Source organism: Polyodon spathula, chromosome 8 (genome assembly GCF_017654505.1).
Source record: "Polyodon spathula isolate WHYD16114869_AA chromosome 8, ASM1765450v1, whole genome shotgun sequence".
Taxonomy (NCBI): Eukaryota; Metazoa; Chordata; class Actinopteri; order Acipenseriformes; family Polyodontidae; genus Polyodon; species Polyodon spathula.
This window is the reverse complement of record NC_054541.1, coordinates 15,575,433-15,601,853: the sequence shown is the minus strand read 5'-3', so window position 1 is coordinate 15,601,853 and position 26,421 is coordinate 15,575,433. Positions and strand designations below refer to the sequence as shown.

Below are 26,421 nucleotides of genomic sequence, written 5' to 3'. Positions count from 1 at the left end.
GACTTTCTATATATAATGGTTAATTTGAACAAGAAGTGCTTTGGCGCCCTCTAGTGAACCGTGGTAATATTACACGCTTCAGTTCCTACAATAATGTTTACATTTTTCAATAACATGATTCATTACGACATGCTTCCATAGTCTTACGTTAAAAGGGACTTTTAGAGACAGGGACGCGGTGAAGCGACCACCCCCTTCACACAGTGCAGTACGATACTTCGAATCACACATCCTATTAAAGAAGGTACAGTCGCGCCGGTTTATGGGGGCGGCTCGGGAGAAGTACAAATGTCATGAATAAGCGGCTGTCCCAATTAAACGAGAGGTATTTCAACGAAATTAGTCACACTTTTTAGTTTTAAAATGAAAAATCACACTGTGATTAAATGTTAAATACATAATTTAAAATACGAGTCATTTTTATGTATTTATTCCTAAAAAAAACGATACTTCATTTTAACACATAAACAACGGGAACTTGTTTTCAAAGTGGTTGATCGCTAGATGGCGCTTTTATAACGACCTTGGGACTGCGCTCCATAGATTTGAAACAGGCTAGTATCTTCCTAATGAAGCAAAACGGAAAAAAAGGTGTTTTCCTAAATAGGGTTTCTGTTATACTGGTAACATTTGACATCATCCTAGATCACTACTCGTATCCTTCAATTATCCTGAGTTTCTTGTTTTTTTTTTTACTTGATTATTATAACCTATTAAAAACACTGCGAATGCAATTAATATAAAATCAATCAACCGGTTTCCCCTTCCCGAACACGGCATATCCAAAGAGAAATACATGCAGGCAGTGTAGAGGTTTCGGGGGAAATTAGCAAAGCAAGGTGCACGAAGAGGGAGGGGGTACCTAACTGTAGCTCTTGATACTGAAGTGTTGCTGTTGCACCCGGGACCCGGGCTGGACAAACCAGCTGTACCTGTTGAATGAATTCGATACATACGTGACTCGAAAGCAGTGATATGAATCAATGCAGGAAGCACTGCGCGGCATTCCAATTGATGGTGTTAATCCAGCCATGGCGTCGACTACGACTGCTGTTAAACAAATGCCACCACAACCCACTTCGCTCATAGCAGCGTGGAAGGGCAACGTCAGCGAGGTATCTCCTCCTCAAGCGAAGATGCGACTCCAAAAGAACCTGGCTAAGGTGCTCAAGAGCCCAGTCCTCCCGGCTCAAGATGTCAGCTACTGGGAAGCGCCGGCGAACTCAGGGGAACGGAATCCCGTGGGGGTGGGCGCTGGAGCCCCCCGGTGCAGGAAAAGAGGATATCGACCTCCCCATGTGAGAACCATCTTTGAGCCGCCCGGGAAAGACCCCCGAGAGAGAGAAGAGCGAGGAGAGGGGCACAGCTTCTGTGGTGGCATCACCGGGGCTTGGTGTGACTGCTGCTGCCGCTACATCCTGCAAAGCGGCCTCGTATGTTCAGGTATGTGAAAACGGGTCTGTTTACGAATAGTACGGTTTACCACGGTATTTGTGCAGTTTTACCATGTTTTTACTCAAGGTTTTGCAATGTATCTACTATAGATTACCTGGTTTGTCATGTTTGTTATAAATCGCAATTATTTCTGCTTGCTCCACGCTTTCGCTGTGCTTTATTACACTTTGCTATGCGGTACTATACTTTACTGTAGGAAACGTCTCTAAAGGAAATACATTATGATGTTTGTAATGTTAATGAAAGAACCATTGCTTGAGACAGAAATGGTGTCAGTATTAGTTATACCATTTATTTTTTTTGTTACATTTTTCAGTTAAACTACAGACATTAACTACAAAAACCACCCACAACAAAAACGCGTTAACTACATCCATTACAGTATAACAACATTGAACACGGTTATAGAGCAGCTTTGCATCTTTAAAACGCTGCGTCTTACACTGATCTTTTTCTTCTGTCAAACTTGATATTTTGTAAGCAGACGTTGCCAGCATTTTCAACAGTTATATAAGGTCCCATTTGTTCTCATTAAGCCGCGAGCGTGACTGTAGGGGGCAGTACATTATTTACCAGCAATTTGTTCATTATTTATCCAATCGGTAATTGCGAGTCTCGTTAGATCAGACACGCGGGGCAAAGCCGCAATGAATTTGGCGTCCACAAAATCCACCAGAAAGCGAATTGCCACTCAGAAGCTTGACTGCGGGTGTCAGCGTGCTACCGGCTCCTGGAGGACGAAGACCAGAGTTCACCGGGCTCCTGGCTTGTTGAGGGGAAGTGAGCAAACGGAGAACTTTAATTAAGCCACTGCACAACAAGACAACCTGGTTTAAAATGAAAATACATGTTCGCTATAGCATGTGTTTCTTTCAAAACTGCACATTTGAGACGTGTGTAGCTAAGAGGCACGACATTAATGTTTTTTTTTTAAATCATGCTGTAGCTTGCTGTAGAGTCACTGGTCAATCCCATGCAATCACAGAGTCATAGCTAACATTCTAGCCATGTGGTTATTTGTATATATAAAGATTGAGACATTGCTGGTAAGCTTGTAGGGCGAGGCTGTATAGCCTGAAACTGAAACATACCTGCAATGATTAATGCTCCGATTGCTTTTAATGATACACATCTGCAAAAAAGGTGCACATTTAAATTCTTGTATAAGCCATAGAAAATACGGACTATTTATAGCCTTGGTGTTTTATGATATTCTCAAGACGTATACCATCTGTAATAAACTGGAAGTGACTTTCAAGCTGGCAGAAAATTAAAAAAAAGTTCTGGGAATCAAAAATGAAAGTAAAGCATAAAGCCTTGACCAAAAATTTAAGCATGGTAAAACATGGTAAAACATGGTAAAATTTGTTTTAAGTATTTTCATGGCAATGGGATTCTTCACTGTTGTGGTTCCTGTATTTTGAATATGACCAATATAGCTTTGATGTCAGCTCTAGGGTACATTTACAATCTTTGTGTTTCCAAGTGCCCTGGCTAACAGCACTGTGCTCCCCCATTGTAATGCTATAGCCGGAAGTCATAGTTATTAGACTCTATGTGCCATTTTACAAGAAAACAGGGAGGACAAGTCTTCCCTCCGCTAGGGTGTCTAACACCAAGATTTGGGGACCCCTGTCTAGCACAGCTATGGCCACAAGTTTTGCACCAACTGGAATTTTAGGATTGAGAAATAATATTAATAATAATAATAATAATAATAATAATAATAATAATAATAATAATAATAATAATAATAAAAAAAACTATATGAATATAATTTAGATCTTTTATTTAATCAATCAATCAATCAATCTTTATTTTATATAGCTCCTTTCATAGTGGACCACCATCACAAAGCGCTTTATAAGCTGCAGTAACAAGAAAATCCATAATACTTTAAATACAGAGAAATGCATAATATATGCTACAGTAAAAACAATGCGTAATACATTAAATACATTGGAAAGTGCATAATACATGATAGTAGCATAATACATGAAATAGTAACAGCAACACATCAGCTAATAGCAGATATCAGGCTTAAAGTGCTGATTTAAAGCAAGCGACGGAGGGAGCATAACGCACCAAAGCTGGGAGAGCGTTCCAAAGAGTCAGAGCCATGGAGCTAAACGAGCGTTCTCCAAGTGTGGTGCACTTTTGCTTGGGGATAACAAGCAGGCCAGAGTAAGAGGACCTCAGCAAGCGGGCAGGTACATAGCAGGTCAGCAGGTTGAGGAGGTACTCGTGAACTGTGTGATAAAGGGCATTGTAAGTGAGCAGGAGAGTTTTGAAAATAATCCTGAACTTTACAGGTAGCCAGTGCAGCTGGGCAAGACGGGGTGATGTGATCACATTTTTTACATCTGGTAAGGATCCTGGCAGCGGCATTCTGAAGTAGCTGCAGTCGGTTTATGGTGTGTGCCGGGAGACCACCATATAGAGAGTTGCAGTAGTCGAGTCGAGAGGAGACGAACGCATGACAAAGTATGTCTGCACCGGGAGGGAAAGACGGACTTTGGAGATGTTTCTAAGATGGTAGAAGGAAGATTTGTCAATGGAGGAGATGTGGGCATCAAAGGAGAGGTTGCTGTCAAGAAGTAAATTAAGGCGTCATAAACTGGGGGAGTGCAGCAGTAGACAGTTTCCGAAGTTCAGGGCAGCTATATTGAGATTCTTAAGTTGAGTTTTAGATCCTACTAGAAGAAGTTCAGATTTGCTAATGTTCAGCTGGAGAAAATTGGCAGACATCCAGGGCTTGATGTTTTGAATGCAAGCTGAGAGCAGGACCATGACATAGGGGCTACCAGGGTCGAGTTTTAGGTAAAGCTGGGTGTCGTCAGCATAGGAATGAAACATGAGGCTGTGTTGGCAGATGAGGTGACCCGAGGGAAGCATGTAGATGTTGAAGAGAAGGGGCCCAAGAACAGATCCTTCGGGGACACCACAAGTGACTGGGTTTGCAACACCACTGCATCCAGCATAGAAAACAGACTGCATGCGTCTGGATAGGTAAGAGGACATCCAGGAGAGACGGGTTCCAGAGATTCCAGCATACTTCTGAAGGTGGTCAAGAAGAATGCCATGATCTATGGTGTCAAAAGCTGCTGTTAGGTTAAGGAGGACAAGCAAAGAGGGAGCACCAGCACCAGCATTGAGCAGGAGATCATTCACAATCATTAACATTAATTTACATCATGTAGTCACAAAACTACAAAATTACATCACAAAAGTCTTCCAGAAGCCATCATTGTAGTCCAGTATTTCATGTTAGATTTCAATTTGTCAGCTTTTTGTTAAGTATGTGGAAAACTGCAAAGCGGTATGTAATTCAGTATGTGAACGTAACATTATTCAGCAGGTTTCATTCAACTTTATGAAGCAAAATTAATTAATTCTATAGGGTGATGCAAAACGTTTGGCCCTAGCTGCAGTTTCCTGTTTTCTCTCTGGGTTTACAAACAAACGCCAAGTGGAATGTGAAAAATGTAACGTAAGCGTGAGAGCGGAGACCAATCCTGTTTGAATGTCAAGGAAAGGAATACTAGTGCAACCCTAGTGCTAGTGCTAGTGCAGTTAGGGAGAAGGCTCCTAAAATAAAAAGAAAAACAACCTGCGGAGTCACTTTTCAAATATTTTTTAATTGGAATTACAGTGGTGGTTTGAGGAAGAATGGTGGTTTGATCCCTGGTAAAAACCGGAGCACGGACATCAGGACATTTACATATATGATGCGTGTTGTCGGACAGATAAGGTGTAATGCAGATCACACTCAGTAGTCTTTGTGCAGCGTGCACAGGGGACTGAAATGGTTCAGGCAGGGAACTCACTTTCACTTTAGATCAAATCACGTAAACATCAAGGATTTTTTAAGTGGTTCCAATACCAGATTAAATTGTCAGCCAAATAGCTATTATCTCATTCGTCCTTCAATAAGCAACATGATCAGCAAGGAAAGGATTGCTATCTTGCCTCACTCCATTACGTTCCCGCTTGCGCCAGAGTTCACCTCCCCAGCCTCCACCTGCTTCTTGTCTTTGTCTAACGGGCAGGGCAGCTATCCTGCCCCCCTGCCCATGGCTTCCCTATGGTCAGCCTCTCCACTGATCTGCGAGCTAATTTATGGGTAGGGGTACCCCGAAAGGCGAGGCCAAAGAATATTGTGAAAAAATGTATAATGTAGTCGTATTGTCTGGTTTGTTTTAATAAATAATCTATCACATGAGTTTCCTGACTCAATCACAGCAGTCCATTGAAGAACCACATAGGTTAACAGCGGCAGATACCAACATTAACCATACATCTGCCACAGCTAAGGTTTCCTCAGGGTACCAAAGAATTAAAATGCTTCTTTTTTACAGCAAAACCTTTATCCTGGTCTTTTCCATACACACTATTTCCAAACAAACACATATAATATAGCTGTGCTTCCCCTGCTATGTGTGTGTTAGAACGGTCTGCCATGAACCCCATTCTCCATGAAGACTGTGCTGTTCCACTGATTGCCCTCCCCTCCCTCTGCAAGTAGGTTCATTCAGGTCTCAGTGTGGAGAATGGGCAGTAAAGCACTGTGCTGTTCCAGTGACTGCCCTCCCCTCCCTCTGCAAGCAGGTTCATTCAGGTCTCAGTGTGGAGAATGGGTAGTAATGCACTGTACTGTTCCAGTGATTTTGTATTGATAATATAAGAATGATTTATTTTTTATGCATGTTATGTTACTTTTTTATATATATTTAGTAAACAGAAAAACATTTTGTAATTGTTTGACCCCTCAGTTTCACATGCAACTTCCAATTCTAAACACATGTTTCTAAAGGGATATGCATATCAAAAAGGTGGCAAAATATTTTGGAATGTACTTTCCTGGTTTCACTCTGGGTCATAATGATTGGCGAGCTGCATCAGGTACAGTAGGACTACAATGTGTTTTATAAACAAACGGCAAGTGGAATGTGAAGAATGTAACGTAAGTGTGAGAGCGGTGACCAATCCTGTTTGAATGTCAAGGAAAGGAAAGCTATTGCACCTGGTTTCTCATCCATTGAGACCTGCTCCACTGGTTCAGCTGAAACTATATCTCCCCTTTAGAAAAACCAATTCTTTTTTTTTTATTTTAACCCGGCTCACCGCTGCCACCCCCGTGCTGACTCGGGAGAGACTAAAACAGACACACGCATCCTCCGAAATGTGTGCCATCAGCAGTCCGCTTCTTTTCACTCTGCAGGCCCGCCGTGCAGCTACCTTTCAGAGCTACAGTGTCGGAGGACCACGCAGCTCTGGGCAGTATACAGGTAGGCCCGCAGGCGCCCAGGATGTGAAGCTTGATCAAAATAATTCTATCAGTTCAGCTGCTTATGTTACGGTTTTAACATATTTATTTTCCATACATTGTAATATAAACAGAATACTCTTTGAACATTCAGTGAGTGCTGTGGATATTTCACGTGGTCTTAGCAACCGGTAACTGATATTGTCAATGTCAGTGGTATGGCTGTAACAATGCCAGCGCCCCGGATGAGAGGAAAATTTGCTTTCAATCGGCTTTTTAAAAATGTTAGTTGGCATTAATCGCTTTTCAGTACATGAGTAAACATGACTTTTAAAACTTGATTAACACTTCTATTGAACATGTAGACCAGGGGTGTACAATTTTTGAAAAAAACTTGTTGTCCAAGGGACAAAATGCTAGCACAATCTACTTGTCCTTCGCACAAAATACACACAAAAAAGTAGACTATAACTTTGGTTTTATTTAACAGTGAACACAATCAATCAGTTAGTGATTAACAGAGCCAGATCTAGCCTTGTAGCTTGACTGGTTCACTAAGTTATTCATTATACACAAAAGGCCGTGACCCCACCTCAGCTCAACACATTTCTAACAGGAAATGTTTCTTTCAGTGCAGTTTGGAACAAATTTGCTATTATATTTAAGTAATATTTAAGTAACATAGTTAGAGTACGACTGTAATAAGCAATACTTGGACTTATTCAAATATAAAAATAGCTTCTGCCTGTTTTTTTCCCCACTTTCTCTAATGTACATGTGTTTTTAGTTTGTTGCATCACAGATTCAAAATCATTGCCAATTATTACTGCTGCTTTGTGTAATTCTGATTTTTCTTGACGTTCTTTCAGTTTTGTAACTGCTGAACCCCAGATATGTGTAGAACCTGTCAAGTTACTCTGCATTTTTTTACAGTTTTTCTACCAACATGCATGCAATATTTACAATAGGCTCCATCAAATTCTGCAAAGACAAAAAAAGTCAATAAAAAGTCAATCTTCATGTTTTCGTAGTTTCATCATGTTTTCATAGTTTCATCATGTTTTCATAGTCTTTTTTTGTTCCTAGCTCGAGTTACAGGCACTTGAACACACCTACTGATTTGCTGCTCATCACAGCATTGGAGCAGTGAATGAGGGGATTGTAGAAAGTACGCACATGGGCATGCCTGTCATCAATGGAAAGCACAAAGCCTGCACTTTTAAATGACGTTGAAACCGAAACGCTATCTGTTGACGCGACCTAATAATAGGCAACAAACAAAACTTAGGAGTCAACTCATGGCACTTGACTCAAGCCTTAGTTTCAGTTTGCTGTAGTTTTGCTTAGGAATGTCTGTACGATACATCATTGGAAAGTTCTAATTCTGTGCTTTCAAACAAATTTTGAACTAGGAAGCTATTACAGTGCCTGAGATATTCACACGAGAAGGCTGGGCCCACCGATACACTACACCTGGGGTCCATACGGACACCAAGCCTAAAACAATTTGGGAAATTCAACCAGGCTACCTGGACTAGAATTATCCTTTGCATAGTGTAAGGGGTTGGGTGCCTGACAACTACCTAAAAGAAAATAAAAATCAAGTCACTAGATCCGCATAATAACTGATAGTAAAGCACTGTGGTGTCCGAATAGACCCCAGCTTACCTTATGAGGGTTAAATTTAAAAGATTAGTCTGTGCGTTGCCAGAGGCTCTCATGCAGCCATTTCTGGGTTTATTTGTAACCAACAGAAGATCAGTTTCTTCCACAACTAGCCAATCAGAAGTGATAGGGGTGGGATGTAAACACTTTTTAAAATATTTTTGCTTAGGTGCTAGATTTCCACAATTCAGTTTTTTCTAGCAACAGAATGAACATAGGAAAATAAAATTAAAAAATTGCTTGTCTGATGGGCAAAGTATAACGGCACAATTTGTTGAACCTCACACAAATCTTGTTGTCCTGGGTGATACGAATTGCACAGACGGTGTCTTTACATGAGTGCTCATATAACAGGGAGGAGGCTGGATGTGAACCAGCAACCCAGCACATTGCGGGGGAGTGTCTAAACCACTTTGCAAACTATGAGTCGGGTTCGTCTCCATTTATGGTGTTAGAGCTTTTAATCTCATCTCACCAGCACGGGACAGAATCCGTAGCAGCAGACTCTAACAGCAGCCCGCAAGGCTGACCTTAGTCCATCTGAAACAACAGACAGCGCTCCAGGTGCAAATTTGTCAGACTGCCTTTTTCAAACATTGAAATAGAGCAGGGCTGTCTGGAGCCATACATGGCTTGTTAGGACTTCTGTTTACCGCTCTTTTGATGGTTATAATGGGTTTGTAAAGGCTGCAAGGACACAGTCCTAGGTTGAATTCAGTGCAGTGAAAATGCTGCAGGTTGATTGCTGTGTTTTAATGAGCAGAAAACTACTGAAGCGTTTACTTGGCCTAGCTGCTTCTATAGAGTTAGCTGAACTCTTTCTTTTCTACGACTGGAAGTACTCCCTGATAATGGGTTTGATTATTTTGCTAAACAGTTGGCTCTGAGTGCTAAAGTTTCCTGAGCAGGCATTTACAGGAAATACATGAGATTCTTTTTGATGCAGTATGGTAAAGAAAAGAGCTACATTTAGATTCCTGTGCACGCCCTTGGATAAATTCCACCTGAAATTGCATGTAATTTATGCAACATACTGAGTACTCGACCAACTGCGTTAACTGAGTAAAGATGAACCATTTAGCTGCTCTGCGCACAGTTCACCATTATAGCAGTTTCCCCATAATAAAAGCACAGCAAAGTGTAATAAAGCACAGTGAAAGCATGGTAAAGCGTGGAGAGGTGTGGTAAAGCATGTGGAAGCATTGTAAAGCACAGAGAGGTCTGGTAAAGCATAGGCAAGCATTGCAAAGCACAGAGAGGTACGGTAAAGCATAGGGAAGCATTGTAAAGCATAGAGAAGTATGGTAAAGCGTAGGGCAGCATTGTAAAGCATAGAGAGGTATGGTAAAGCACATTCAAAATAAACCATGGTAAACTAACCCTTATAAAAGTTTCCCATAGTAAAACCACGGAAAGGTGTAATAAAGCAGAGTGAAAGCATGGAGGAGCATAGGGAAGCATTGTAAAGAATAGCAAGGTATGGTAAAGCATATTAATAAATCAATCCCCAAATTTATATATATTCCTCCAGTTTCACCTGATGAAAACAAAGTGAATGAGACAAGCTAGGGTAATATAAAACAGTTAATCATTAAACAGTTTTAGATACTGTGATGTCTTTTTTTTAAATGCTTTGTTCTAAAGACAAAATACTAGATATACTAGATGTTTTTCCAATTATTCTGATTAAGGAGCTCTGTGTCTAAGAGCTACTGCTGAAGGCTAGACAGCCGTGAGGACCCTGTGCATTGACCCTGTGAATCTAATGAATCCTGGCTTGCACAGTGACCTGACCGCACAACTGGAGAGCAGTCAGGGGTAGTGAGATGGAAGGCTTTTAAATTAGATTGGATGAAAGACTGAGAACCTAGCGAGGTCATAATTTCAGTACAAACTTTGTTATCGAAAGTAACACAAACAGCCCTCTGGTAACTCTTCCTGTTGTGTGCATAGAAAATGCGATGGCCTCAATCTCCTGTATTTAAAGTGTGATATATTATATAGCACTGCACTGTACTATTATTATGAATGAGTACTTTAGCAGACGCTTTTATCAAAAGCGACTTACAAAGACTAGGGAGTGAACTATGCATCACAACTGCTGCTGCAGAGTCACTTTCAATAGGACCTCGGTTTTACATCTCATCCGAAGGACAAACCACAAGAGGTTAAGTGACTTGCTCAGGGTCACACACAGTAAGTCAGTGGTTTAGCTTGAATTGAACCAGGAACCTCCTGGTAACAAGCCCCTTTCTCTAACCACTGGATCACCAAGCCTCCATTATTTACCATGTATAAGGTAAATATGTTGCATTGTAATTAGTGTGTGTCTTCCTATTGAACTTCATAATGAGTGTTGTTCTGCCTCCCAAGCTACTTCCATATTTTGATATTTTGAGATGACATTGATAAGTCCCAGCTGTGGCTGTAGGTTGTCTTAAGAACATCGCTGGTTAGTTCATAGTAAATGATCCTGGGATCACTGCAGTTTTTGTTATTTGGTAGATTTGTAGAGCTGTTACAAGGGCAGCAGAAACATAATTCAATGAATAGATCCTAGAAGATTTCAAGCAGGTTTTGAGTTTTTTTTTTTTTCTGTAGCTCAAACCACCTAACTAGAGAGCCAATAAGGTTTGGAGCGCTCAGAATGGGTAAACTATGGAAGAATGGTCCCGTATTGAAATAAACATACCTAAAGAATCCTCTTTTTAGATTCAAGCTGACTGCGACTTAATGGCAATCATGGTCTGAGAGCGACTTGCTGTGTCGATGTCTATGGCTATTGTCAAATAAACGAAACTCACAGACACACATTGGAAAACACAGCACCCTGTGACAACCCTAAACTCATCATTCACAGCACAGCTCCTCAGACGACACGGTCAGGTCAAGAATCTGTCACATCTCCTGGAGGGTATTAATACTGTCTGGGGAAAACAGGAGGGGTTGAAGGAAGGGGGAGGGGCTGTCTGCAAGGAAAGGGTGAGGGGTAAAAGCAGGTGGTCCTGAGACCAAGCAAGCCAAAGATCAGTTCACTTCAAACATGCCACACATCCGTGTCACTGGAACCAGCCCCCTGTTCAAGCAGCATTCCCTAATGTGCTTTAAGCTGGCCTCCTAGTGCAGTACCTGCTATTTCAGCTGTAGCCATGGGCCTGGCGGAGGATTTCAGCAGGACCTTCAGAAGGGTGGCCCACTTCTTCTACCGCTTCCCCAAAATGGTGAGCAGCTCCCGGCGTCTGAAGCCCCAGCTCCTGTGGAAATCTGCCGGTAGGTTCCTCCCAGAAGCACAGCTTGTTTTTTTGGTTTGTTATTTATTTTTGTTTTGCTTCCTGAAAGCTGATCCTGATCTCTTAAGGTCTGAGGAGACCGCAACACTCTTCCATTTATTTGCATAGAGACTGAGGCCACCCAGGCACAAGCTGGGTTAATCCAGAGCAGACAGGGTATACAGTACAGTACAATACTGTGTGCTTTTATATAGCAGTCTTCATGCGGTGCCTCCCAGGGCGCTTTGCAATAAAAACAGCATAAAGCCATTGGACAATTAATGCAGATCAAGAATAACAAGCTAACAAACAAATCTGTTTTATAATTAAGATTTAAAAGACTTGACTGTGTCGGGATGGAGTTCCAAAGGCAGAGCGCAGAGCAACTCCTGATTTTAGATGACTTTTAGGAACTAAAAGTTCAGATTTCGCTGATCTCACAGTGCGACGAGGAACATATGGGACCAACATATCCTGTAAATATAAAGTCCTAAAACAAACCAGTACTTCACAGACCCTGACAACACTTGGGCCTGCTGTTGTAATGGAAGAATCTCAAAGACTTTTTGCCACAGATACTGGGACAACAGTGTGTTTAGGTGTACAAGCTTAAAGAAACTGCTCTAAAGCTGAGGGAACACAAAGCCACTTTGCGGCTTGGAGCTTGGTTTCAGGAGTCTAGGTTTCAGGCCACTGCACGGCACACCAAGGAGTCTTGGAGTTTGATACATTTCCGGGAACCAGGTTTCAAGCCACTGTTTCTGAAAAAGTGGCTTTGCATTCCCTCGGCTTAAGTCAGCGTTTTGGTCTTCGGTAACAAAACAAAAAACAGCTGTTATAACACAGTTTGGGGGATAAATGACCAGGCTGAGGTTAACACCTGTTTTTCAATTCCAATTCCAACTCCATTTTTTAAAATAAATTCCCAATTCCAATTTTAATTACTTTGAAGGAGTTGGAATTGGAAAGGTGTAACCTCACAGACTCTTAATTTGCGGAGCTCATGAGCATTCAGCGCATCAGCAAGTTAAATGGATTTAATCAATCTATATTGTAATTGTGTAACTGAAGGTGTTGTACAGCCAGTTGTATAGAAGTTTTGTTAATATAGCCCATGTCGTAAAATGAACTAGAATTGATTAAAAAGGAAAAGGAATTGGAAATGAAAACCAGGAATTGACCCATAGAAGAAATCAGGCACACAGCAGCCTGATTGATCACAGCTCCTTGTTGTATGTCTCGGTTGTCTGTTTTGGTTGAATGTTCACGGTACCCATTGTTCACAGAATTGTCTTCCTGCTGTCGCTTTTAACACACTCAAATAGAAACGGTCCCGACTTTACAGTCCGTGCGTCGCTCTTGTACCACGCATCTTTGATTACATCCCCTTTTGAAAGTTTAGACATTACTGAGCTGGTGTTAAAGGCTGCAGTGTGCTCCATTCTCAAAGCTCTTTCAGAAAGGCAAAGTACAGCCGTGAGGGTCAGGCGTAAGCAATTGGGCAAAAAAGCTGGAGATCAGCGGTGCTATTGAGGACTTACTTAATAAACATAAAGGAAAACAAAAGGTTTTTCAAGACACAATAACAATATATGGTCACACACGTTTTTTTTTTTTTTCCCCAACCCTGAGTCTGTACAGGACTGAACACACAGGCTAGTTGCAGCCTTTTATACACACCTGTATTAGTTAAGCTACATTGAGTTATGAATTAACTGGATCACAATTGTCTCCACATTCTGACATGGAAATTATTTTAAAGCAGGCATAGATGTAACCCTTTCCTGGGATTAAAACCCACATTCAACCCAAATTATTGAACATCACACCAGAAATGAAGTAACAAAAATACACTGTTTATAATGGAGGGGTTTTCAACGAACCAACAAAAAACTATACAGAGCATCGAAAGAAGCTTATCACTATTATAACACATTTATTTTCGAGATAAGGTCTATAAATGATGGACACTGACAAAATGTTTTTGGTTTCTTTTTTAATCACTCGATCATTCAGCCTTGACCATGACAAGCTTGAGTGACTATGACTGAAGCATATGCACTTAATCACCTAATTAGTGAGACAGTTGATTGGACACTGGATATGAAGTGATTTCAGCTGTTGAATTGCAAGCTTGAATAAAAGCAATAAAGAAAATCACAGAAAAAAAAAAGCCACATCTGTCAAGAGAGCAGCGCCTCCATCTGCATGTTGGAGGCTGGACTAGGGCACCGTACTGTAGCTCGTCGTCTTGGGTGCTCACAGCCAGCAATTTCAAACCTAGCAAGATGGTATAACCAGACACACTGTCAATGACGAACTGGGAGACCAGGAGTCACAACCCCTGCCCAAGATCAACAGATCATTTTGCAGCATCTTCGTGATGTCAGTTGTTAATCACCACAATAAAAAGTCACTGCACCTGCTGTAAAACAGAGTTTGTCATTTTTCGATCACATCTAGTGAATTTTATCCAAATATAAGTGATAAGTTTCTTTTGATGCTCAGATATAAGTGATACGTTTCTTTTGATGCTCAGTATATTTACTGGCTTGTAAACTCATTAGTGTCAATTGAATAATCTGTACAGCTCTGTGGAAGTTTCAGAAATGCATTGGTGATAGACAATAGAAATACTGTTTACTACAGCAAAGGTACAAGAGGAGTTAACACTTCTCAATGCAGAAGGAAGGAAGGCGTCAGTTTAAGATAATGATAGAAATAATATTGTTGAACTGGGCTGACCAGCAGATGGTGCTTGAGCTCCCCAATATGGCTCTTGATTGAAGTGTGGAGGGTCTCATTCAATGCTTAACCGTGTTCTCAGATAAACACAATGTCAGCACAGCCCTCGCTGGGCTGCTGTGCTCACACCCAGTACTGTGGGGCTGTGTGGGGTGGGGGGTGGGTAGGAACAGGCCTTGGGGGAATAATTCAAGATTCTTGAGAAGATATACTGTATAAGATTGGGAGTAAAACTTTAAAGTAATGTCTGAAAATTCATAATGGATTCCTGTGTTAAATGACCTCTCACTCTCTTCATGACTGAAGACTTGCATACAACATGATGTCACTCAGTTGCACAATTGATTTAGAATAAATAATGTGCTATACATTAGAACAGTCAATTAGCACAGCTTGCATAAAAGAAAAATCTAGATTTACAATTTTTTATTTTTTTTTTAATAAGCATAACCTACCATGTTAATTTATCACCAGGAATTCGTTGTACCTTCAGTAATAAGGATCCTTTGTTACATGTACCATGCTCTTGTGTACTTTAGCATGCTTGCCCATGCTTTCACTATGTGCTGTACAGCACTTTTCTCCCCTTTGTCCCCATTGAGGCCTATTGGCAGCAACTCCACTTAGAATAATGTAGATCCAACACTCAGAATGTCAACAACAAAGCATTGAAATCATTTCAGCCACAGGTTCTATACAAACAGCTTTTATACACTTTTTATTTAGGTTGAATGACGCATGTTTCTAAGAGTTTTGCTGGCTCCCTATAATCAAGTTGAGAGTGTACTTTCTCTTGGATTCTTTGTTTGCCTGCCAGAGCAAAGCAATATAGACTCAATTTGATTTAGAGATACTCACTGAACACTTCTAGAACATACAGTGGAATTGGACATGAATGTAGCATCACTGTAGATTTACATTATTTTATTCAAACAAAATATGTCAAGGAATCTGTGGTTACAGACATGCTTTGGGTTAAAGCAGGGAATCTGATTATAGACATGCGTTGGGATGTAAGGGAATATTTCTTTAGGGTGTTTTGGCCGAGGGTTGATCTTTTTCTTCCCGTCTTTCCTGAAGGGGCTGCTTTGAGCATTTACAACCACAAGATGGCGCCAGAGTACAGCTTTCAGGTGCTTGTTTTTTGGTTCAGTCCGTGGTTTAAATTTCCACTAGGGGTGTCCAAAGCTGGGCTGTCCACTCCTGGTCTTTGTTCCAACCCTGTTCTAAATCGTAAAAAAAAAATTGAACCAATTGAACCTGCATCCAGACCCTGAAGTAGTTCATTATTTATTTTTAACTGTTAAACCTGGAGTGGAATGGAGCTCCAGGACTGTGATTGGACACCCCACTTTACACCCGCTCCTGAGTATAGATGTTTGAGCTGACTACTGAAATTACAGGCATTCAAAACAGTGAATCTATTTATTTTATCTTTGCATGCGTTATGTAAAGTTTGACTGCATGTTGTTTCTTTAACTCATTTTGAAAGAATGTTAAACCTGCTCATTTTTGCTCCATTGGTATCTAAAGACAGCTGAATTAATCACCATTTTCTTGTTTTTTTTACTGTAATTCAGGATGTGCAGGTATTTCATGCACGATCCTTCAGAAATACAAGTACTGCTTTGCACTGGTACGCAATCTCTCAGAATCTGAGCATGGTCTATGTTGATGCTCAGTGGCAGAGCGCCCCTTGTGGTAGATAGTGGGCAGAGCTCTATTTGGACCGTTTCGTGTTTTTTATAGGCATTGGTAAGAGGGAAGGTGGAGACCATGTTGGTGATGACGTCCTGTGTGGTGTACATTTGTTATATTAGGGCTGTGGCCCTTTAAGGCACAAGCAAAACAGAAGACTCAAACTGGGATTTGTTGAAACCCTTTCAAATCTATCAAACGGGGGATCTAACCTCCTTTCCACAAGACAAAATACAAAACACAATTCCAGGGTAATTTCACCTGAGCTTTCATAATAATAATAATAATAATAATAATAATAATATAATAAATAATAATAGTAATAATAGCTTCCTGTGTCCTCTGTTCACTGGAGGAATTACAGAGTCCTTCATTGTATGTCCAGGCTGGGCAGTTTCGGACTCTATCTTCAAGGTTGCCTTGTGCCTCCTTCAGTGTACTCATTTGAAATAGTTGTGGTCAGCAAAGAGTTCCTTATGCAGTGGATACATTAGTATTTTCTAGCGTACAGTGTCCAATAAAGTAATAGACTAATGAATCCTCTTCAAATGCATTTGCTTTCATGATGAAATTATTTGCAATCCAGATATATCAGCAGGTAAGCAAAGAGGAGTAGAGGAACTTTCAAATCAAGCTGTATGTTTTCTGTATTTGATGACTTCTGTACAAAGGATAAGATATGCTGGGAGTTTGACAAATCTTTACGGTTGATTGGTTGATTTCTATGTGATTTAAAATGTATAGTAAGTAAGCAGTTAGGCTGAGTTTCTTTTATTGTCTGTTATCTGATTTAAAGGTAAATTCCAAACTGTCTTTCTTGTTTAGATGTTTCATTCCTTATCTCTGGGAGTTCAGGAAGCCAGTGAGTGATGATATCTTCTGCTTATGTATTCGGTGGTTCTCCAGGGGCCCAAGCTGACAAAAGGCAAAGAATGAAATAAATGGCCTGGTTTTGCAGTTTGCATGTGGCCTTCTGACTCTGGGCTTCTTTTTCTCCCAAATTTAGGACGTCCAATTATCTCCCAACATTCCAGCAATTGCCCCACAGCTCAGGAGAACTGAAGGTTCAGTGGACGTTCTCTGATCCCACAACCGAGACAGCTTCCTCTTCTAGACCCAGGAACTGGAGAGCAGATGTATAATGTTCTCAGTTTTGCCAATTTAAAAAGCAGGCACGTTATTGCAAGGCTATAGCCTTTTATTAGGATTTTTTATGAAACATTTTCTGTCTCCTAGAAATGTTGGGGGAACGACTGCACTTGTGAGATGGTCTCAGTAAAATATTCTGTTTATATTAATTTAAAGAGGAGGATTATTTATTCAGCGATATCAAGATATTTAGAAGTAAGGGGTGGGGTACAAAGAATGATAAAAATCCCACTCCTCTGTTTTAAGACTGGTGTCATGTAGGTTTTGGTGTGGGGTTGTGGGGTGTGGAAGGGTGGGAAATTCACTGACACCAGAGACAGAAAGTTATAGTTCTTAAACACCGTTTGGGTGGCCGATTTATTCTTACCAGAATGTGGCACTGTTGTACTGTTTCTACCAACGATGGTATAAGCTGGTTCCCAGGTCACCTTTGGTGCACATGCAGGTGCCAGAAATAATAAACCAAAACAGAGGGTACAAAGGAAAAACAGAAAATAAAACACTTTCAATAAACTACAAAATAAAGGTTAACCTAACCGTCGCTAACTGCACAGCCCGGGTCTCTGTTCTACGCTCACCCGTTCCCTCAAGCTGTCTATATAGATGTGTTTTCAGGGGTCTTCCCAAGTTTTTCCCCGCTACTAAAAAGGTCACTTTTTCTTTTCCTTTTTAATTTGTTTGTTTGGCGTTCTTCTCCAGCTTCCGCTGGCTCGTTTTCGTCCTATAAGGGCAGACAAAGAGCATTATTTTTATAGGCCGAGTAACCCTCCGAGGCCCGCCTCCCAACCACTCAGAAAGAGGGAGAGACCTCATTGCCATGATTAACAGACAGATCTTACGGGCTGCTGCCTTCTTCCTACAGAACTATGCATGCGCCAGACAGTCAGCTCAGACCTCTCCCTGTTACACAGATCCCTTGTAACAAAAAAACACCATTTTATTTAAGATTACATTTTTGTATTAACAATTTCTAAATATTATACTACATAGTGTTACCCAACCTCGGTATAAAAAGTATTTAACAATCATGGCCGCGTTTTCCCAGTCTGGATTTGCTCCTATTGAAGGCAATGTAAAGACAATATTAAGGCCACCATTTGTAGCGTATTAAAGCTGTTAAATTATCTCCCTAATGAGAAACTCTGACCCTCTTAATTAGAATGGTTTGCATAAAAGGAAACTAAAATAAATAGCATATGCTCAATAAGTTGTAAACCGGTTAAATATGAATTAAATGAATTTTATTATGAATTAAATTGATTCAATTAAGAACTTTTTAAATAATCCAAATAAATCTTATGCACTCGGTACATAGGTCTCATGTTTGCAGTTTTGTAAGAAACACATGCATATATATATATATATATATATTTTTTTTTTTTTTTTCAAAAACAGAATATCTGGTATTAAATTAGGTTAGATACATTTCTGTTTGTAAGCCATGCTTTCAGATAGTCTTGCTCTTCCTTCTTTCCTCCCACCCCTACAACAGCTTCTTTCCTGTCATTAACCAATCAGCTGCTTCTTCTATTGACTGACATGCTTTAGTGTAACCTAATGTTCTTAAAATGGAAGCACATGCCTTCTATTACTTGTGTTTCTTTCAAAACTGCACAATTGAGACCTGTGCAATGGGGGTGCAAAACAGGCAAGATATATGGCAATATTTTGTTAATCAATTATTTAACAAGAGTTAAGTGTAATATGTTATACACACACAATGAAGTAACAATAAAGCGTTTCATTCAATATTTACCAATCGCACATTGTGAGGAAGCTCAGCATGTGTAATATATGTACATAAAAAAGAAAACCAACATCAACAGTTCCTGTACTTTGCTCCAGTCCCGAGCGCTGCAGAGAAAGCAATTCAATTTGACAGGCAAATCTCCCTGCTCAGCACAGACGCATGCAAGTCGCCAGCATCCAGGCAAATGAGCTGGGCAGAGAGGGATGGAGTCTCTTTCTGTTCAAACAGTAATCTGTCTGCAAGCATCCTAGTCATTGTGTACGTGTGTGAGTGAGGGAGTGAGTGATTGCATGTGTGTCTGCTAGTTAACAACTTCAGCCTGTTGCAGCACCAGCCAAAGCCAGCTTTGAGTTCCTGGCTTTCCTATAACTGAGCCTCCTTGGTTTTCTGGAATGGGAATGGCTATTTACAAACTATCGGGAAAAATCACATTTCAGGTGAAGAGACGAGCCAAAGCAGGTAAGAAAGGAAGGGGAGGGGTGTTTCCTAGCAACATGGATTTCATCATCATCATCATCATCATCATCATATTAATAGTAATACTATAGTTTAACAAAGTCATACTGTATAGGCATGAGATAATGTTTGAACTTAAGATCATATAGAATGTGATCTAGAGCTAGTGCTCTTTCTTATTTCACCAGAATTAAAGGATGTAACATGACAGATTCTGTTCAATATTAATGTGATGTTATATTGTGCTGGCAGGTAGAAAGATAGATAGGTGGATGGATGGATGGTATTTAGTGTGTTATAACTGGAAACATGATACCATGGTCTTGTACGATTTATGACTTCAGCCAGTGCATGGAAAACAAATTATCAAAATCAAATTTGGTCCTGACCGTCAGCTGGGAAGCAAAATATAGCAGCAACAGTTTGAGCAAAAAAAAGAGAAAGAGGTTTTGTAACTGGAAAGTTTTCGCAGTGTCAGTTTTTGCTCAGGACCATGATATTACAAAGCTGACACATGCACAGGTATTACATTGCTCTGTCCCACGCATCAGTTTTCCACTGAAAAATAATTCCTTTGCTTTTTCTACTTCCTTTAAATATTTATCCTGCTGTGCACTTTTATCAGAAAGCAGACCTTGTTGTCAGCTGAGTTTGTGTATTTTATTCAAATGTAGTTTCAGCAGCTGTGTCGGGTCAGTTTCAGCTGTATGTGATTCCTCTCCCTGTGTATACTGAAACCTGCTCCTTACTGCAGCAGTGTTTGTGTCTAATAGGAATTCATTACCCTACCAGTGCTTGTAGAGGTGATAAATATCATATTGGAATAGATCTGTTATAGAAAACAGGAATAAAAAAAGAGGATTGAACACTGCACTTTTAAATTGCCCTTATGGTGTAAAAAAAGCATGCTTCTGTTTTACTGATAAGAATTTACAGGGAATGATATTTGACCTAGTATTTTCAGCATGGGCCTGTACTCTAAGTACCACCTTAAAAGTATAGAAAAACTAACCATAAACAGACACAAGATGCAAGTGTACAGTAAAACATGACCAGACCTTTGAACTAACTCCTGTTCCTAGCCCAGATTTTCTTTTTTTCATTTATAACAGATCTTATTGGCTGTAAGAGCCATACCGATGATCAGAGAGACCAGACTAAACCCTGTGTCAGTCTTTTTGTGTTCAGTAATCATGTATCATGCATTCATGGTCCATGGCTGATTATAATCCTGTTGAGAGTGGCTTCTGGCACACTCTTGTTGCGGCAACAAGCACAAGAGACACTACTGTCGACGTGATTGAGAACATGATGTTGTAAAATCCAAAAAACAGACTGAAAACTGTTGGTTCAGTTGGGTTAAAGTGGTGCAGTTCCATCAGAAGGTAATTAATTAATTCAAACTGACCAGACAGAGGATGGAACTATGCACACAGTCCAGTTTTGATAATTACCAGTGGTCTTGTTAAAGGATAGTCCCCTTATCTCAGAGATTATTTGATATACAGATTTCATATTTACAGTAATCTGACATATATTGCAATCATGTGGCATTTTGGTTTCTGATCAACAGACTTTAAGCAGCTTGTAGGAAACAGTCTTCAGATAGCCCTCACATTTAGTTCCCAGCAGTATTCTATGACTCTCTTGGGCAGTAACATGTTGAAATAAAAAATGAACCATTTCTGTGGTCACATTTGTTTTAACCTCCAGCCATAGTTCGAATACCATTTCAGAAATGGACTGCATATTTGCTGGGTTGCATTTAACCCCCGCTTGGATGAAATGTGCCATTACTTCTTTTTAACTTCTAGCTGATTTGAGTTGACACTGTTTATTCTATCAAATGTTCAGTTTTAACATTTTAGTAGGTTCAGGGGCTCCCGAGTGGCGCATCCTGTAAAGGCACTCCGCGTGGAGTGCAGGATGCACCCTATAGCCTGGAGATTGCCAGTTTGAATCCAGGCTATTCCACTGTCGACTGTGGACTGGAGTTCCTAGGGGGCTGCACACAATTGACTGAGCACCGCCCGGGTAGGGAGGGCTTAGGTCAGCCAGGGTGTCCTCGGCTCACTGCGCACCAGCGACCCCTATAGCTGATGGCACATGTTTCGGACGACGCATGTGTCCGTCTTTGTATCTCCTGAGTCAGCATGGGGAGGCAGCGTTGAGCCGGGCTGAAATAAAAAATGATTGGGCTTTCCAAATTGGGGAGAAAATGAGAAAAAATAATTGGTGATTCTAAATTACATAGTAGCTTCTCTTTAAATTGCCCGGGCTGAAATTAAGTTAAAATCTGCTTGAAGGACACATCGATCAATCAAACTTGTTACTTCTGTCCTCAGAGCTGGAATAGGCAGCACTTCTTGTCTTGTTAGCTGAATGGTGTGCATTGCAAGTAATGGGTTTGAACTGAAGCCCATCTTCACATCTACTTTTATGCTGCTGTGGGTGAAAACGAAACAGCAATTATTTTAGTACTGGCTCTATTAATACAATTACTTAATAGTGCAGGCTGATTTAAAAACTGCAAGACAGTACTGAAGACACACTTCAAATGCCTTCCTTCTTTAGGGAGGGGATAGTGTTATTGATATGTATTTTAAAGTGTTGTGTTAGGCATGCAGGCAATATCCTTAACAACATTGCTTTCGGTGATGCAAACTCTTGGTATAGGAGAACAACAATGTCCAGCTGTGCAAAAGAATGTCCTGTTAAGTTTTATCTCAAGTTATTGAAGGGATATGTGGCACTTTTCTATCTGTGTACATTCCACGTGCCTTGTTGCATGCACATACTGTGGATAAAGGTCATGATGCTCACTAATTCGTGAAACTGGTAGCTGTTATTTGCTTGTTATTAGTATTTTTTTTAAAGCAGTATTTTGTTTGGGGTATCAGGCTATTGCATCATAAGTTTGCAGACCTACAGTTACATTTCAGCAATGTTGACAAACTGGACCACTAACAGGGTCCGCTTTCTTTGAAATTACACAGAAGAGTATGGAAAATTATTACAAATGAGTTTTCTCATAACCCTGCACATGATTGTGAGACTCTGTGGCTCAGAAAAGGATTGCCAGGGTACATGTGCATGAATTATAAATAAGAGAACCAGTCTGATGCAATACTAGTGTGGTTGGCTGTGACACATGTACACTACTGGTCAGAAGTTTTAGAACACCCCCATTTTTCCAGTTTTTATTGAAATTTAAGCAGTTCAAGTTCAGTAAATAACCTGAAATGGTACAAAGGTAAGTGGTAAACTGCCAGAGGTTAAAAAAAAAAGTTTAGGTTACCAAAAACAGATTAAAATAATGTACATTTCAGAGTTATACAGAAAGACCTTTTTCAGGGAACAAGTAATGGGTTAACAACTTACAGCTGTTCTGCAGCAATGGAAGTAAATTAAGCCTTGAAAGTTGATGCTAACAATTCCTATAGGTGTCCCAACTTTTGTTGATTACTTACAAACCCTCTGTCTGTATAAAAGCAGTGTTGGAACTGTGTTACTACACCCTCTTAAGCATTATTTGGACAGTATTGTACTGCAGGAAGTAGTATATTGCTATCATAATGGCGAGAAAAAGACAATTAAAAAGGAAAGACAGACAGACCATTATAACCCTTAAAAGTGTAGGTCTTTCCTTTAGAGAAATTGCAAAGAAAGCAAAGGTGTCAGTGAGTACAGTTTCCTACACCATCAAAAGGCACTTGGAAACTGGAGGAAACTCTGACAGGAAGAGGTCTGGCAGACCCAAATCCACAACAGAATCAGAAGACAAGTTTCTGAGAGTCAACAGCTTGAGTGACAGGTGGCTCACAGGACAACAGCTTCAAGCACAGCTTAACATTGGTCTAAGTAAGCAAGTCTCAGTTTCAACTGTGAAGAGAAGACTTCGAGCTGCAGGTTTGACAGGTCGAGTGGCGGTAAGAAAGCCATTGCTAAGATGGCAAAATAAGAAAAAGAGGCTTGCCTGGGCCATGAAGCACCTCCAGTGGACTACTGAAGGCAGGAAGAAAGTCTTATGGACCCATGAATCAAAATTTGAAATCTTCGGTTCATCATGCAGGGTTTTTGTACACCGTCGAGTAGGTGAAAGGATGGTTCCTTGGTGTGTGACACCAACTGTCAAACATGGAGGAGGAAGCGTGATGGTCTGGGGCTATTTTGCTGGATCCAGAGTTGGTGACTTGCACAGAGTGAGTGGCACCCTGAACCAAAACGGCTACCACAGCATTTTGCAGCACCATGCAATACCTTCTGGTATACGCCTAGTTGTTTAGGGGTTCATCCTACAGCAAGATAATGAACCAAAACATACCTCCAGGCTATATCAGAACTACCTTAGAAGAAAAGAACAAGACGGCAGGCTTCAAATCATGGAATGGCCAGCACAGTCTCCAGACTTAAACCCCATCGAGCTGGTTTGGGATGAACTGGACAGAAAGGTAAAAGCAAAGCAACCTACAAGTGCAACACATTTGTGGGAACTTCTGCAACAGGGAACTTGATTTCCATTGTAGAAAGAATGCCACGAGTGTATTCGGCTGTTTTATCTGCAAAAGGTGGCTACTTTTTTATCTCCAATTGTTCACTTGTTCTGTGCTTTAGTACACTAAGACATTAAACTGCATAAATTTCAATAAAAACTGGAAAAATTGAAGTGTTCTTTGACCGGTAGTGTATTTCCACTGCAAGGTCAGTTAGTTCCCTAGTAAGTGGCCAGTAATGCCTGTCCTCATTAAAGGCTTTCTAGCTAATGAAGTAATGCTGTCCATCCTTTCTGCTGTGCCCTTTCACGCACTAGTGCAATAGGTCTCACATGTGCATTCGTTAAACCAAAACACATGTGTTCATTAAAAAAGAAAACATTCCATGTTGGTAACAGACCAGATGAAAGAAAGTTTTTTTTGTTTGCAAGCTTTAATCTCAGGTAGACAAGGTCTCACTTCCTAGGTCATTTAACCTCAGCAGGGACTGTGGGGTCAAAGCATGTCAGTCCTTAGGGGAGGCAGTAGGTGGTTAATGATGGGAACAGATCTCATAATCTTATAACCACTGTCTCTGCAAAAGCATTTTATTTATCTAAATACTAAAAAAGGCCACTCATGAATGCAGCTCAGTAATCAATAACAATTAGTTTACCTGAAAGGAAAGTTTGTTGCATTTTAAAGATGAATGACTGGTTTCATAGACCCTGATTAGCACTAGTCTTGGACAATCTAATGTTCCCTTAGCTATGGTGGTCTGTGAAAATGAATGTATATATTTTGTATCTAAAATACCTGCACTTGTGTAGTTTGTATAGCCCAAGGATGCAATTCCAAACACCAAGGCAATTCTTACTTTGGCAAGCAGGGCTAGGAGTGCCATTGATTGTTATTGGTCAGAATGGTGGTACCATGCTGCCCATTAAGAGGGTGTCTGCAAATTGCAGGCACGACTAGCAGCAGGAGTAAGGGATTATCTATACAGATATTGTATAAAATTACTTTTTATATATTTCATGTTAAGTGCAAATAAACCAAACACGTATGTCCCTTCAAATGGATATGATTGTTTCATTGGATTATAATGTGTTCAGATGATACTGATTCCCATTCCTGATATGGAGTAGAGGTTAGTAAACTCAGTAACGCTTTACATTGTGTCTCTGATTACTGTGTATTTACATAGTAGTTACTTAGTACAAACTAATTACAATGTTATTATTTAGTTACAATGTGCTTAATGCGTACATTTGTTTGCATGATATAACCCTAATCTTTATCCCTAATCCATGTCCCTATCCCTAACCCTAACTCTAAACCTAAACCTAAACCTAACTCTAACCCTAACCCTAAGTCTAAACCTAACCTTTGTCTGATACAATTGTGTTCGCACCTACAGTACCAGTCAAAAGTATGAGTACACCTGCTTGAAACCAGGTTTTTCATGATTATCTATGCTTTTAACTGTATAAATTTGTCTATAAACACTTAATATTTAATTATATGATATGTGTACTTATATAAGCTGATAATCATAAGTCAATTGCATTCAAAAATTAATTTTTTTAATGGAAATGTAAATCTTTTTAATGAAATGGTCATCCAAAGCAAGGGGATTTCAGTCTGAAGCCCAAGTCAGTTAAAAGTCTGAAATGTGTATAACACGGTGATAGAACACTGGCCTAAGTATAAAAGTGTCTTTGTTAGATGTTCTCTGAGTTAACTACCATGTTACCTAATTAACCTTTTGTCACCAATTATTGTTAACAGTTGAAGGTCCATGATTACTATAAATATAGGTAGCATAGGCACAAGTTTGTCGTTCCGGAATGTATGGGAGCAGAAAATGGGAAAATACACTCAGTTAAGCAAAGAAAAAAGACTGTAATACTTTAAGAAATGAAGGTCAATCTTTAAGACAAATCGCAAGAACTTTGCAAGTGTCTGTAACTGCTGTGGCCAAGACCATCAAATGATTTGAAGAAACTGGCACTCATGAGGACCGAAGAAGGTCAGGCAGGCCAAGGGTGACCTCAGAGAACAAGTTCATTCGAGTCACAAGTCTGCAAAACCAGAGATTACCTGCCCCTGAACTACAAGCTCAGCTAAAGCTGGCCTAACTAGAAGAATTGCTGCAAAGAAGCCATTGTTAAGAGTGCAGAATAAGAGGAAGAGACTTGCCTGGGCCAAAAAACACAGAAACTGGACGTTTGAGGAGTGAAAGTCGGTCTTATGGACTGATGAGTCAAAATTTGAAATATTTGGGTCCAACCGTCGAGTATTTGTAAGACGCAGAGAGGGTGAGTGCATGAGTTCTGCATGTGTGGTTCCCACTGTCAAGCATGGAGGAGGCAGTGTCATGGTCTGGGGTTACTTTGCTGGTGACAGAGTTGGTGATCTTTACCAAGTCCATGGCAAGCTCAAGTAGCATGGCTATCATAGCGTACTTCATAGGCATGCCATCCCATCAGGATT

At 40.3% G+C, this 26,421-nt stretch overlaps 1 protein-coding gene across 1 annotated transcript in view; it reads left to right on the top strand.

Moving 5' to 3' along the window:
- The first annotated feature begins 398 nt into the window (after positions 1-398).
- LOC121319507 (ras association domain-containing protein 3-like) overlaps positions 399-26,421 on the top strand; it is an 82,663-nt gene continuing 56,640 nt past the window's right edge. The window contains exon 1 of the mRNA XM_041256998.1: positions 399-1,443. Within this exon, the coding sequence (XP_041112932.1) occupies positions 984-1,443 (460 nt within the window). The 5' untranslated portion in view covers positions 399-983. The remainder of the gene's footprint in view (positions 1,444-26,421) is intronic.